General features: G+C 42.5%; 1 protein-coding gene across 1 annotated transcript in view; it reads left to right on the top strand.

Moving 5' to 3' along the window:
- C3_2H1orf216 (chromosome 3_2 C1orf216 homolog) overlaps nucleotides 1-15,698 on the top strand; it is a 34,949-nt gene extending 19,251 nt beyond the window's left edge. The window contains exon 2 of the mRNA XM_085647982.1: nucleotides 11,964-15,698. Within this exon, the coding sequence (XP_085504108.1) occupies nucleotides 11,975-12,820 (846 nt within the window). The 5' untranslated portion in view covers nucleotides 11,964-11,974 and the 3' untranslated portion in view covers nucleotides 12,821-15,698. The remainder of the gene's footprint in view (nucleotides 1-11,963) is intronic.
- The last annotated feature ends 491 nt before the right edge of the window (nucleotides 15,699-16,189 follow it).

Here is a 16,189-nt window from a genome sequence, read left to right on the forward strand (position 1 = left end):
GTTTCATCTTTAATCCCAAGAGGAATGCTTGTGAAAGTCACGTTGTTTTTAAGAGTTTTTTGGAATACATGAACAGCTAAGTCTCTTTAATTTAACTATTCTATTTCAGCACACCTCCATCGCCGAATATGATACTTACGTAGAATGTTGTGTTTTCTCTTGTACTACAGATCGCCTCACCTCTCCAAGGGTTATGACCCAAGGGGACAACCAGTGGTAGGTAGCAACGCACCTCACCACCCACATGTAGGTAGTTTTTTCTTTCTCACACGGTCCTGAAGAATCGCCAATGATCACTCTTTGAGAGTATAGGGCGAGAAACATGTTGACATCCTGGGAGTTGAGTACGCGTTCTGTCACATTATAACAGAAAGAGTTACCCCTCCCTATTTTTTATTTTAATCAGGAAGAGTCCCTCGCAGAATAAAATTACATCACAGAGGACTCCCTCACCTATTTTAAAAGCACCATTCCTTACATCTACACTCACCTAGTTCCCTCACACCCACGGCACCCTTACGGCAAGGAACAAAAGATCTCCGATAAAGAGCCCCTTTAAGGGTGCCAGTCAGACATTGCAGCGCCGGCCCGACGAGGAGCAGGCTCATATGATGAAGCATGACACCTAGCTTGCTGGGTGTGTGAGAGCCCTAGTTCCGAAAGGAGGAATTCCCCTCCTTTTCGTCTGTAGTACACTTAAGTTTTATATAAGAAGCTAATGCTTTTTGTAAGTGATTATTAGATCACCTAGGAACTTCGTACCCTTCTTTTGTATAGTACGTGTGGGGCATGTACGTTGGACCTACTTAAGCCCTAGCCATCCCTCCATTTTGTTACTACTTTTAAAAAGAGGACCATTTCCTAGGAAATAGGTTACACTTTTCGTTCATAGAAAATAATTCTCAGAAGTAGGCTTCCTGTTAGTAATCACTAACTCTCACAGAGTAGCGTGCTACCTGTCCACCTCTTCCTGGGGATAAATTCCAATACCAACTGAAAGAAGCAAAGAAATGTACAAGAGATGCAGTCACCTTGAGTTTGTAGGAGGTGACTGCAGGTGAGGCTGTGATGGCAGTATGCCTTTCGGTTCCAATGTGATCGCCAGGATACATTAGCAGTTCTGCGTGGTGACAGAATGGCCTTACACTGGCATGCAACAGCAGAAAGTACCTTTAAGAAGTTGACTAGTAGGAGTGCGTCCGTTGTAGAGGTATTTGCTACTGTAATGTAAGGCATTGACAGTGGTGGGCTGAAGCAGTCGGACCCTATGAGAGGTGACAAGGCAGTGCTGGCAGTGGTTGTTGATAGCAATGATGCCTTAAAGTATTGTATGGCAGCAGTAAGAGCCTGAGCGTGAAGGTTCATTTTAGCAAGGCCGTGTCAGCATTAGACGGAGGAGTATGGCGGTGAGGTATGTGCTAACAGTAAGGTCCTGACTGTGATGGTTGATGGTAGTAAGACACTGGCACTGGCGGTCTTTGGCAATAAGACCCTGGTAGTGAGGATTTGTTGAAGTGCATTTTTGCCAGCAGTTGTTGGTAGCAGTAAGGCTGTGATATGATGTGTGGCAGCAGTAAAACTCTGCCAATTGGCTCGAAAAGGAAAAAGATAGTTCTTTGTTCCATGGATTAAATGAGGTGTGGTATATTGGAAACGGAATTCGATGCTTCAAATACATCTTAATTTAGAGCAATATAATGTAATATGTGGAAAAATAAAAATGCTGTGTTTGAAATGTTAGAAAGGTAAAAAGAATCTTTTTTTTTTAACCAACTTAAATTAAAAAAAACACGAAATCCAATCATAAACATTATCCATTCTGTGGGGTCTCAGGACAGCTAGAAATAAACCAGTATTATCTAGAAGAGTTCCAAGGACACGAGGAATAGGCCTGGCGGCATGCGACCACTGAGTAGAACATAACATTCCGTAGACACTAAGCTATATAAACAGAGGTCCAAATAACGGTGTGCACCCTGTGAGGGATCGTATAAAAATAGTCCGGTAGAAGGAGGATCACGACACTGGTAGTTTAGGGCAGTAAGGCTTTGACGCGTGGCAGGACTGAGGCCCTAGAAGTTATGTTTTTTAGCAAAATCCTCACCTTGGAAAATGGAGACTTCAGAAGATTATGCCACACTACAGAAGTAATTCACGTGGGAAGATCTGGAGAATGGAGAGGCATATCAGGGTAATGTCTGTTGAGAGTGTAACCTGTGTGACCTTATGATGAGTTTCCTAGAACAGGCACAGATGTGAGGGTGGGTCGGGTAGTAAACCCTTTTCTGATCTGGCCTTACATGACCGCCTGGGCTTGCATTACCTCTCCTTGTACATTCTCCTTCAGAATAATCTGATTTTCAGCAGATCTTAGTATTTGGAACATCCACTTCTTACCAGCATTTCTTTCTAGAGAGTGCACTCTCCTTAAACACACCTTATTCTCACCCATTGCTTCACCTCTTGCAGCCATGTTGTGAGGATTCTGAAAACACAATTTTTCACTGTTTGCCTGCCATGCCGATAATCTACAAGGGTGACCACTCGCCCTTGAGGAGGTCAACCCTAACATCACAAAAGTATATGCATCTGCTCTGGTTTAGAGGATAGTTACATTTTGATACCCATAGCATTCAAGACTCACCACACATCATCTCAATCAGCCCATTATAAATAGCTCCCAGCATGTTTTTCGCATGCCATACTTGGATTTTTATTAGACACCCAACAGCACTCTAGATTCAACAACAGAACCACTCCCAATTGTTGCAATCTCACTTGCAACTGGTCATATTCAGACGTCACGCGCTAGATAGAACTCTATCAAGATCACGCGGAGACCAGGCTCCAAAGACTAAGAGTTGTCAAAGCGCTGCCAACCCAGTGGCACTGTCACCACCAGCCACACAAACATCCTATACACACGCAGATGAAACAGGCATGAAATGAATGCATCCTTGTGCACACGCCACATCAAAAGAAACCAGCTTCTAATGTGGTGCATGTGTAGAAAGAATGTTTTAGGTCAGCAGTGCACACCTAACTCCAGAATGAAAGAAGAATGTAAAGTTCTTTGGCGCACCCACCCATAAATCTAAAATATGAATATAAAACTGCAGAAAGATCTTCAGAGACTGAACTCACTTTTACACTAACTCGGGCAAACCACTTTGAAACTTAACTTTGAACGAACTATCTACTAACCACACACACAAACGCCAACAACACAACATACACTATCAAAAAAGTTTTCCTGCATCCGTACGAAAAGGCACCTAGGCAGAGTACGCGCCTACAACCCATAGTAATTTATGTTATTGCTATACAAATCATAATAACAAAACACAATTATTTAATCAGAATTGTGACAGCAAGCTTTTCTGATCTGCTTTATCACAGTTTTACTTTATATTTTGGTCATAAAACACTTATTTAAAGTTTTTTGCATGTAAATTCATTTATAATGTAACTTTTATGGTATAAATATAATACAAGTAATAATGCATCAGAATATGAAAGACATCACCTTTTTTTATCAGCAATAACTTAAATGGCACCGTTTTACTTTTTGTATAGAATGACACGAACAGGGTAGAAGGTAACAGCCTAGGACCCAGAAAATACATCAAGCAAACTGTTCATTAAAAGTTAGTCACATATTATCATATATCATAAACACCGATAGGTTAAAGGGTCTGAGGGAAATTTACAGACCAGCGCGGACAAATCCCCAATCCACTAAATCTATATCAACACAAAGTCCACGGGTCACATGAATCAAAACTGAGAGCTAACTGTTATAGCGACAAGACAACAAGTTTATGAGGAAAGTCCTCTTAAAGAGGACGGAATCCCATCACCCACGAGGTGGCATGCTTCATCATTTGGGACCTCCTCTTAACCGCTCCTAGTGCAGTTAAGGAGCTACAACTCCTTGCTAGTGTCAAAAGGAGGAGCTCACGGATGTTTTTTAAATAAGAAAACAGAGGGCTAGATCTCCTAAAGATCGATGAAGCTACCTAAGATGTAGTGAAAAATGTGTAATGAGCGTGCAGTGTGTATAGACAGTGTATTAAAATTGACTACCCAAAGAAAAATATGTTTCTTCAGTATCTCAGGGTGTCAAAGTGTAAAAAAACAAGAAAGCGTGTTCTCGGTAAGTATCCGAACACGCTAATAACAAATGCGGTCTACATGTTTCAGCCAACTATGATCTGACAATATGATCATGGCTTTCTTCAGTACCATGTGATAATACTACTGCAACAAAAAATAAAGTGAGAATTGTCAGAAAGCCAAAAATAAAAGGAACAATACAACCAACTAGTATACCTGCGTATTCAAAGATAGGCGGGACTGCAGGGATACAAGGTAATCACCTGTTAGAGAAGACAAAAAACAGGAGAAACGACAAATTTCACATGTTGTGTTGGGTCATAACAGTCAGTAACTCAAACAGCTATATTAATGAACAACTGTCATGTAGATGTCTAAAATTGACCTTTTTACCCGCAAAAAGTCAGGGATAACACCCTACACTCCTGGTAGCAACTCAGGGCGTGAGGCAACGCTCTATATAAGATATAAAAAAGAAGGGAAAAAGCTTGTACCACAACAGAACCAAGTGCAAAGTACTTAGTTCCTCTTGATAGCACCTCTAAAATAAACAAAAAACACAAAGGACCCAGGAAATCACTCAGCGGGACTGTCATGACCAGGATACTGCACCTGGAGCTTATAGGTTATACTGACCCCACTCAGAGCGAATCAAAGGTAGATAAGCCAGTATTGATGAACAACATTCAGTAATGAACAGCCCTTGGATCAGAGCGTCATTGTAGTCGACAAGCTAAGAGCCAAGACCCAAAACTTGGAATAGAGGGCCAGTACTCAAATGAGCGCATACATCTCTCAAAAGTCGATAGGTCTAGGGCTCGGATGTAGCGCCATGACTGTGATAATTGCACCAGCAACATACTGCCATTTAAGCATGCCTAACCACATCCAGAGTTGCCTAACAAAACTAATGGTGTGCTCGCTTCCTTACCTGTCCGTCGTTACCCCGGGCGTTCTTCCAGGTTGTTCCGAATGGTAACCGGACAGGAGCGAGCGCGTCATTTATAAAGACCAATAATTCGAAACACCTGGGAACCGGCATACGGGATATATGCGTGAACCTCGTCACATGACTAGGGCATCTCATCGTATCACGCTCGTACGTCGAGGATCCACAGCAGGAATGATGGGAAATGTAGTATCGAGCCAATGTGGTAAAGTGCGAGATTCTGAATATGCACAAAATCACTAAAAATAAAAAGCATAATCATCAGGTCTAAGAGGGAAAAATTCCGCCAGTCTAAGCGCACTGAAAGCTTTATAAACCATAGAAACAGAACGTATTCACATGCATGCTTCTCTCTGAAAGATCACGTAGTCAGAAGAGCTGTATTAATGGACAAAGATTGAAAGTGTCACCCCTAACCACAAGTAAATAAGCCATAAGTGCGAAGTACACCAAAAAGATACGCCGGGAGTATGTCAAAAAATCACGATCGTGTAAAACAATGGCGATCGTGTAAAAGCATGTGCATAACCAAGGTTGTTAAAATCATAACACACTAAAGCACAAGTCCATCGCAAACAGACATTGAAGGTTGATCAAATTAAGTGTGAGGAGTTGAGCTCACCTGTCTCTTTCATTATGGATTGTGCCAGGCTGGCCATGACTGAAAAGTTTTTCAAGTATGAGGACCGGATCTATCTCCAGATCTCCAGTACTTCAATGGGCAGTGTTTTCACCCCCAGCCTGGCCAATCTGTACGTATAACTTTTTGAACAAAATTGTGTACTCAATACAGACAACCCCTATCGTAGCTGTATTGTTGAGTGGAAACGCTATATTGATTATATTTTCGTCATCTGGAGAGGGGATTTTACCACCCTTAATGCCTTCCATGGCTGGTTGAACATTCAGAATAATTTTCTTAACTTCACCATGGAATCCAGTAAGTTGAGTTTACCTTTTCTGGATCTCCGTATCTTTCCATTAGGCAGTGGCCTCGAAAGTGAACTTTACACTAAACCTATGGCCAGAAATTCCCTCCTTTCGTATGAAAGTTTTCATCCTAAGGCTTTGCGGGCAGGCTTACCGTTTTTGAGACGGAATTGTTCCACGATTAACAATTTCAGGAACCTCCGAGCCAGGCAATATCCTTCTAAACTTATACGACAATCTTACAAACGGGTTTCTAATAACAATCGGGAAGCTCTGTTGGAACCCTCTGTACCCAAAACATCTTTGGACAGACTAACTTGTGTTAATACTCTCAGCACCCAATCAAATCAAATTCAAAAGATTGTACATAAACATTGGCGTATTTTAAATATTGGACATGTCAAACTCCCTCCTCCTCTGTTCTCTTTCAAGAGAAGCACCAATTTGCGTGACACACTAGTTCACACTTGACCTAGGAATGTAGTTGTTACTTCTATGAATGCTCTCTGGAGTATGCCGCCTGTACAGGGACATTTTGCCTGTGGCAGCTGTGCAGTGTGTCCACAAACAAAACATACCACGGAAGTTGACATTGGTACTGCTAAACCATGGCGACAAACAAGACATACAAATTGCAACAGTGACAAGGTGATATATTTAATCACATGCCCATGTCACAAGAGATATGTTGGGATGACGACCAGGAAAGTCAAGCTGAGAATTATGGAACACAAAGCACCATTAGGTGTAAAAAAACAATCTACTCGCTTGACTAACCACTTTGTGGAACTCAACCATAAACCTGAAGAAGTCTTGTGGACCATCCTTGAGCAACCATTTATCCCCTCACATGTCAGTGACATATCAAACTTCTTGTTTAAAAAGAACAGCGCTGTTTGTTCAAGCTACATAGTGATGTGGTGGGGCTTAATGATTCCATTCCTTGGACCGCAATGCGATGAAGTAACACACTTGGTCTTTATTGGTAGCTTGACTGTGTTTTGCAGCACCGATATAAGAGTTCCTGACATTATTGTGATAGAGCTACTGGCCACAGGCATGACACATAACATGTGACTTTCACTGGGACACTCAATTTGATCAACCTTCAATGTCTGTTTGCGATGGACTTGTGCTTTAGTGTGTTATGATTTTTAACAACCTTGGTTATGCTCATGCTTTTACACAATAGCCATCGTTTTACACGATCGTGATTTTTTTGACATACTCCCGGCGTATCTTTTTGGTGTACTTCGCACTTATGGCTTATTTACTTGTGGTTAGGGGTGACACTTTCAATCCTTGTCCATTAATACAGCTCTTCTGACTACGTGATCTTTCAGAGAGCAGCATGCATGTGAATACGTTCTGTTTCTATGGTTTATGAAGCTTTCAGTGCGCTTAGACTGGGGGAATTTTTCCCTCTAAGACCTGATGATTATGCTTTTTATTTTTAGTGATTTTGTGCATATTCAGAATCTCGCACTTTACCACATTGGCTCGATACTACATTTCCCATCATTCCTGCTGTGGATCCTCGCCGTACGAGCGTGATACGATGAGATGCCCTAGTCATGTGACGAGGTTCACGCGTATGTCCCGTATGCCGGTTCCCAGGTGTTTCGAATTATTGGTCTTTATAAATGACGTGCTCGCTCCTGTCCGGTTACCATTCAGAACAACCAGGAAGAACGCCCGGGGTAACGGCGGACAGGTAAGGAAGCGAGCGCGTCATTAGTTTTGTTAGGCAACTCTAGATGTGGTTAGGCATGCTTAAATGGTAGTATGTTGCTGGTGCAATTATCACAGTCATGGCGCTATATCAGAGCCCTAGACCTTTCAACTTTTGAGAGATGCATGCGCTCATTTGAGTACTAGCCTTCTATTCCAAGCTTTGGGTCTTGGCTCTTAGCTTGGACTACAATGACGCTCTGATCCAAGGGATGTTCATTACTGACTTTTTTTTTTTTTTTTTAACTTTATTTTGGGAATTTCCAACAATATACATCATAACACAACACAGTCATTACTGAATGTTGTTCATCAATACTGGCTCATCTACCTTTGATTCGCTCTGAGTGGGCTCAGTATAACCTATAAGCTCCAGGTGCAGTATCCTGGTCATGACAGTCCCGCTGAGTGATTTCCTGTGCCCTTCGCGTTTTTTGTTTATTTTAGAGGTGCTATCAAGAGGAACTAAGCACTTGGTTCTGTTGTGGTACAAGCTTTTTCCCTTCTTTTTTATATCTTGTATAGAGCGTTGCCTCACGCCCTGAGTTGCTACCAGGAGTGGAGGGTATTATCCCCGACTTTTTGCGGGTAAGAAGTTCAATTTCAGACCTCTGCATGACAGTTGTTCATTAATATAGCTGTTTGAGTTACTGACTGTGATGACCCAACACAACATGTGAAATTTGTGTTTTCTCCTGTTTTTTGCCTTCTCTAACAGGTAATTATCTTGTATCCCTGCAGTCCCGCCTATCTTTGAATACGCAGGTATACTAGTTGGTTGTATCGTTCCTTTTATTATTTGCTTAGTGACAATTCTCACTTTATTTTTTGTTGCAGTAGTATTATCACATGGTCCTGAAGAAAGCCATGATCATATTGTCAGATCATAGTTGGCTGAAACATGTAGACCGCATTTGTTATTAGCGTGTTCGGATACTTACCGAGAACACGCTTTCTTGTTTTTTACTCTTGGATACCCTGAGATACTGAATAAACATATTTTTCTTTGGGTAGTCAATTTTAATACACTGTCTATACACACTGCACGCTCATTACACTTTTTTTCACTACACCTTAGGTAGCTTCATCGATCTTTAGGAGATCTAGCCCTCTGTTTTCTTATTTAAAAAACATCGGTGAGCTCCTCCTTTTGACACTAGCAAAGAGTTGTAGCTCCTTAACTGCACTAGGTGCGGTTAAGAGGAGGTCCCAAATGATGAAGCATGCCACCTCGGTGGGTGATGGGATTCCGTCCTCTTTAAGAGGACTTTCCTCATAAACTTGTTGTCTTGTCGCTATAACAGTTAGCTCTCAGTTTTGATTCATGTGACCCACATACTATCATATACCTTTTAAGGTTTTAATATGCACTACACATCGCTACAAAGCAACTGCTGTTAAAACCCACATGCAAAAAATGCTATTGAACCTCCTTATAATCCTGAAATCGGAGAAATCCAAATGAGAAACCAGATGTGAAAACGTTGGTGAAGCCAATTGGTTTGAAGTTTGTATAGCCAGAGGATTGGGCTTGTGCATGCTGTACAACCATCGAATGCCAATGCTTGTTTGCCCGGCAGCAGCACTAGAAAGCTAGCGCAGACAGAAGCATGTGAAAAATGGATGCTACAGAAAAAAACCGCTTGCCTTATTTTCTGTAGCATCCATTTTACATGTGCTTTTATCTGCACTCGCTACCCTGTGCTGTAAGGTAAACAGTGGACTTTGGGGGCAGTCGAGCTTGGGAGGTGTGCCCTCGGGGATTTTGGCAGATGGGACAGGCCGGGCTACATTTGGGCTGGTGGCCCTTGATATAATCGGTCATTTTCTAGCACCGGCCACTATTTTGGGTAAAGTGACACAGTGCCCGGGGCTTAGTTAGTAGGAGTTTTCCCACCCAGCCTCCCTCTAGGAAGAGGTTTCCTGTTAATCCATGGGCTGTAGGCAGTTTTTGTTGGGCACAGGTGGGCAGGTGAGGATGGTTTGTAGTTGAAAGGCGGTTGGCAGTTTAAGTTGCCATGTTGCTAGATTAGGATCATTGTTGTGAACATATGTGAATCAGGACAATGGAGGTGGCAATAAAGTTACACCTAGAGGAAGTAAGAAATTTAAAGTTAAGGTTTAGGATACTTAGATGGTAATAGATGTAGATTAAAGGAGTAAAGGTCAACAGTTTCATAACAGAATAGGATGTACAAAGGTGCAAGATAAAGGATGTAAGGGGAGGGGGATTACTAGAGGAGGAGGTAATGCCGTAGGTGATTTGGTATATAGTAAGTTGTAGTTTTGTAAGGCTAAGGCCTAGGGGTAAATTTGTGATGTGCATCTGTTTTCAATAAAGCAGCCTTTTTCATACACTAAGACAGCGAGTATGTGGTCTGTGTTGCTCCCCTTTATGGCGAGTATTGGCAAATCCAATACGTTTGACGTTTGTGCGGTGCATGCATGCTCAATCTGCCCACCACACACACGTTAAACCTATTGTTTTTCCCATGCCTATCTCTCCTGGTTCCTCTTTTTCCATCACTTGTGTTTCAGGTGATATAGTGGTGGCATAAAGCATCTTTACTCCCTCATTCTGCAATGTTGACTCTCCCACAAGATAGACGCTGTCCTCAAAACAATTTATGCCGATAGATGTTGGTAGTGGGCACTGGCACTCATTTTTGGGGACCGGGATTTAGTTTTGTTCATCAAACACTGACGGTTGTACTACTGAATATTGAGCCCAAGAATATCGACATACAAGAATACTGTGGACAAAATATCGTGGGACAAAATATCGAAAGCTAAGTGCTTATAGGGAAGTATATATTTACTGTTTCTAACTTCACCTCTACGTACCTTGAAGATATGTCACCAAGTCACAAATATGTGGAATCGGGTATAGAAAATCTATACTTACTCACCTTTCGATGTTTTTTTGGATTCAACATTTTGTTGTTGATATTTGAATGCTTTGATATTCTTGATTTACTATGCAGGGTGCACACTAACACTGACCCACAGCAAGAGAGAGGAAAACAGCAAAAGGGAGAAAGATAGAGAAACTGTGGCCAAAGGAGGAAGTAGGGATGAAGAGAACCAGAAAGCGTGAGATAAAGACAATAACTGTAGGATGGTGGAAGAAAGAGGTATAAAGGTGAAATCAAGACTATGCAGCAGTGGTATTAGGTACGTTTGCATTTGGCAGTGCTGGGAATAGACTGCTAAGAAACTTTGGGCCCCTGCACTTATTTATTTAACGCATTAAGCAGTGGTGGCGAACATTGGGCAGATCTCATTGTAAGCAGGGCTTGTGCAGCCTGGCAGTCTCCAGCTACACATGTCCGTTAATGTCGTCCTCTTTTAGCTGCCTTTTTCAGATACAAGGAATAAGGTACCAAATATGGATACCAGGCACTACTGCTTATGTAGAGCAATGAACGGCATCTCAGATGGGCTTGATCCTGTGGTTAGATTTAGGTCAGCATGCATTCTTGTAAGTGAAGTGTATTTAATGGTAGTGTGTACAAAACAACCACTTCCACTGCTTGAATTGGCATGGTATGGTGTCATGTCTGCTTCCTCTTTTTCACAAATATACTTTAGACGTGCCAGGAGCATCAGCACATGTTTGCTTCTGCCTTTCAGTTGAAAGGAATCGATATTTCTCACCGCTTGGAGGTTGCACCATAGGTACTTGATCATCCCCTCTGCAGTTATTTGCTAGGAGAATTCTGACCGAAAACATGCATTCCGACCCCTGTCATTAACACAGACGGTGGTCATGGGCAATGACGACTAGTCTCCCTACAATTATACTTCACAACTGCAGTGTGTCATCCTCTAGGTCTCCCACAAGGAAGTCACACATCCTGGAGTAGGACAAAGTGACACTTATTGAACAATAAGCTCTAGGGAAGATATTCAAGAGGTGACGGTTGAGGCTTATGGGGTGTATCACAAGATGTAAAGCAACCAGGCACTACAGGACACAAGGCGAATGCTCTGAACTATGACACAGGTGAATTTAATGGAGACCAAAACCATAAGAATTTTTTCTACCGGCTGCTCTAGGCCGACAGGCTTTTTTATTCCTGCTGACTGAAGGAATCTGTGGTACTACAGGTATTTACAAAGGGGACAAACTAGTAAACCTATATCCTCTCTTATTTACAAAGTCAATGAAGCTTACATGAGCGCTGTACAGATGGTTAATATATTTATCTAATGATATCTTTCCTTTCTTTGCTAGCACTGAAGGAGATGCTTGCTGTTCACAAGTCCAACATGCCCCAGAAGTCAATATTTCAAGAAGTGAAGTGGGAGCCCGCTGCTGGGAACTCCTTCCTCAGTGAGAAGGAGATGAAGCAGGACAAGAACTTTAACATTGTGGAGGAGGCCTGTGACCGCAACAAGAACTGGAACCTGGCCAGGCCCCAGAGCGATGAGAAGGCCGGGGAGCAAGAGTGCACTTCTTCCCCAGATGACAACCAGAAACAGAGAGTCAAACACATGTTGAAGGACCTCTCACAGGCCATGAGATCTGAAGGCATCGGTCTCTCATCCGAAGAGGAGGTCCGCAGCCCACCTGAAGGGGCAGAGGTCAGGATTGTGGAGGAAGTTGCTGAGACCGCTGAAGACACAGTCAGAGTGTGTGAGGACTCTGCAGGGTCTCCAATGGAGGACAACGGATATGCTAGCAGCTCCCTCAGCATTGACAGCCCGGACAGCATCACTGGGAACACCTGGGATCTCCCTGCTGCCACCACTATGAACGAGCAAAAGGCTTTAGTTGAGGATCATGAACTTATAGAAGCAGATGCCGAGACCTCCTCTGACTCAGATGCTTACTTCCCATCCCTGGCCGAGGCCCTCCAGGACAAAGAAAAGCTGAAGCGGCAGGAGAAGGAGAAGCATCAAGTCCACCTGACAATGTATCGCCGTCTGGCCCTTCTGCGCTGGATCCGGGGTCTCCAACAGAGGGTGGTGGACCAACAGAATCGTCTGCAGGAGAGCTTTGACACCATCCTGGACAATCGCAAGGAGCTCCTCCGTTATATCCAGCATGGTGTTGGCTGCTCCAAGGAGAGCACAATGGAGACCCTGTGATCTACCCTTATCAAGATCCCAACACACCTCTGCCAAATCAGTACACCCTCGGTGTGCAATATGGATAGGCACCTGACTATCAAGCTTGCATCCCACTGCATCATGGTCATTGTAGTCCTCTCTTCATTGAGTAAACGAGCATGCAAAAGCCAAATTGCATGCCAGTCAGAAAACCAGGTCCAGATGGCACACTTATAGCGTGTGTTGAACATTACTACACTACAACCTTGCAGACGTTAGTGGATGCCGAATGTTGCTAAATCCTGAGGCTTCCTCATTAAGCAGCGAGCTTCAGTCATGTATTACACTTCTAAAAACTCAAGACTATGCTGGAAAGCTGCATGACTGTTAATTGCGATTGGCACATATGTTTTCATTTTACTGTCTGCCATGAACATTGCATATCTAGAATAATCTCTGTTATTATGTATGGTGCTTTGTCTAAATAAGGCGCGTCTGGCCTTTTCTTGTTTGTCAGCAGTCTTGGTAATCAGGCTTAATTTCAATGCCAAGGAAAAGTAATTCTTCAAGTCCGAGCCAATGCAGGCGCCATTTTGCCACCCCACCACTGACATTTGAACATTATGTATTGCTGTTGGGTGGAATCTGTCTCGCCTATAGATAGCTTGTTACCATGACCGTATTGCTTTTAAACATGCCGTATCTACTAGTCTCAAGATTAAGGTTACAAAAAGGATCTTTGTCCCCAGGGGCATCTTATTCCAGTTCAATCTTCCCTTCTACAAACTACTGTAACCTGGAAATTCAGTGTAATTGGTTCAGTGGTTGAATCAGGATTGCAACTCCCAGAATACACTGGGTTGTAAAATAAAATCCAGTACTGGAAAATAGTGTCCTTGGTGACATGGATCATCTGGTAATCTTACCCAAGAGCAGCTGGCGGGGATGGTGTCATTACGAGTCCTGCCGCCACTGTCAGTGTAGCATCCACGAGCCCTTACTGCAGGTCTAGGTCTCCACTGGTTACTCAGTAGAGTTTAGTGGGAAGAATTGTGGAACCTGTTATATCTTAAAGCATCATTTACAGATTCCAAGTTGAACCATGTGCACTGTGTATGTTGTGCATGGTGTGTATTCACAGCTCCATAACCATGGGGCTGCTCCTTCCCTTTGATGTCTCTTGGCTGTGCCACCAGAATGGGCAATCAGCTCCACCGATGGGCAGAATACCGCTTGGATGCTATGAGTTTCTCAGATGCTACTTACTCGAAAAACTCCTCATTTGGGAAGTAGGTTCTGCCCTCAATCAGCTACCAAATGGGCCTGCTTGCTTCAGCCAGGAGTCTGGCACTCTCTGTATACTCTTAAGCAGATTAAATACTTTTCCCATTTCTCTCTTGGCCATTAATGTGCTTGTATCATCTCGCCTTGACTGTGGTCTTCCGAGCTATGCCATCAGGGACACCCAGCGTGCTCAGGGCATGGTTGCCAGAGTAATGCTGAAACTGCAGAAATTCGGCCCAATGTCCGCGCCTCTAAAATTCCTTCATTGGGTCTGGAGCAGAAAGGATGATGATAAAAATGATATGCCTGGATCTTTGAGCTAATTTGACTCTGGATTGCTGCTTCTTGTGCAGTCCAGAATAATCCTCCTTTCCTAGTCCTGCGGTCTTCTTCTTGTTGTCTTCTGGTTATTTCTTCTTTCATACAGGCATGACTTGAAGGTAGATCTTTTAAGGATTAATATCACTTGCTCAGGAGCATGTCTTCTAAACTCTGCACAAGGAATGTCATCAAATCTACCAAGGATATATAAACAGATTATCATTCTGTATGGCCAATGATTCAACTTGCATTCTCTTTTAGAGAAGGCGGCAAATGGAAAAAATCCCTAGTTCTGAAAGCAATGTGCAATCACTGCATTAGAAATGGTGGTAATATTGTATCATAGTGCTGGGCAGCGATGCTCGTTAGCAACAAGCATTGACAAAGCCAATGGGTCTGGGGTTGTATGCCAACCTTTTGTTTTGTCAATTCTTGCCTTGTATTGTCATGGTTTCTGCAAACCTGTATTGTTGGGAAAACTGACGGACACTCGTCAATCTGAAAAATATTTGGCTAAAAGCTAAAATTATTTTGAATTTTTGGTCTCAAAAAGCACTCCTTGCCATTGTAGTCCCTGGCACTCAAAGGAACTACTTTGTTTAAATGCGCTGCTTGTGAAAGGCAGAATGCCGTCACTCGCAGTCAAGTTAGCCAATAGCTGAAGTGGACTGAACCACTGCCCCATGCTGTATGCTGTAGTGGGCAGAAGAAATATGTGAATGGAAGAACGACAGACCGGTAGATGACGGGGGCTGGGAGAAAGCACCAAGAAGTAAGTATATTATACATATAATTTTAGTAAAATCAAAAGGTCTAGGCTGACGCCAGACATAATGAGCTGGTGCATTTAAATATAGGAAAAAACCAGATACACAGGTTATGAATGGTATTCTCCATTTAAAGCTAAATTTGCAGTAATGCAGTAAAACAAGGCAGGGTAATTCAAATTCTGGCCATCTCATTTCTTTGAATGATGGCAACAGTGTTAATGTGCTTTTGATATAATATAATGTAATGTGGTATAACATAGCATAACATATAATATAACAAATAGGTATCGAATGTATGGTATCTTTTGTTGATCTGCTGAGATCTGGTCCTATTTTTTGCCTAATTGCAATCAGACTCGGTTTATCAGATAAAGAAAGGTCTTTAATTGAAATATGTTGCCATTTACCTGTACTGCCAACTAACAAGACAGTATTCACTATAAGAAAAATAGCCATTTTAAAATGTAAATATGTTTTTATTTTTATGAGGATTAGCTTTACTCACATTAAGAAATTATGATTAAAATGGGCTTGCATCAAAATCTTATCTACAGGCTTGTTTGTGTAACGGTGAGAGCCTTTGTTTCTGATTTGACGGTGCTCTTCTCTGCAATGTGCTATTTTTTAGAGTATGTTTATTCAATTTACAAAAGAAAAATTCTATAAACCATGATTATTTGCTCTCTACCATCACGCCCTCCTCCTTGCAGCCTCCTCACCTGAGGCGAGTTCTCACCATGTAGGCAGGCAGCCTGCATCTTTGGCTTTTCGCTGGTCAGTTTGATTTTGTTCTTAAATAAAGTCCACCTCTTCTAGAGTGCCCAGATAATGGACCAGATTCACTGCTTCCCCTTTTTTGGGGTATTTCACTAGTTCCCCTTGTTTAGGTTGTCTCAGAAAGGAGATGAGTTCCCGTATTCTCTGTGACATTGGGGGGATAGTGTTATAAAATCTCTTCCGTGGCCTTTGGTTGATTTGGGGTTGATTTTTGCATTGTAGTTACTTGGTCTTGACTCTGATCTCTGCGGAGCGG

The sequence above is a fragment of the Triturus cristatus genome, chromosome 3_2 (assembly GCF_964204655.1).
Source record: "Triturus cristatus chromosome 3_2, aTriCri1.1, whole genome shotgun sequence".
Taxonomy (NCBI): Eukaryota; Metazoa; Chordata; class Amphibia; order Caudata; family Salamandridae; genus Triturus; species Triturus cristatus.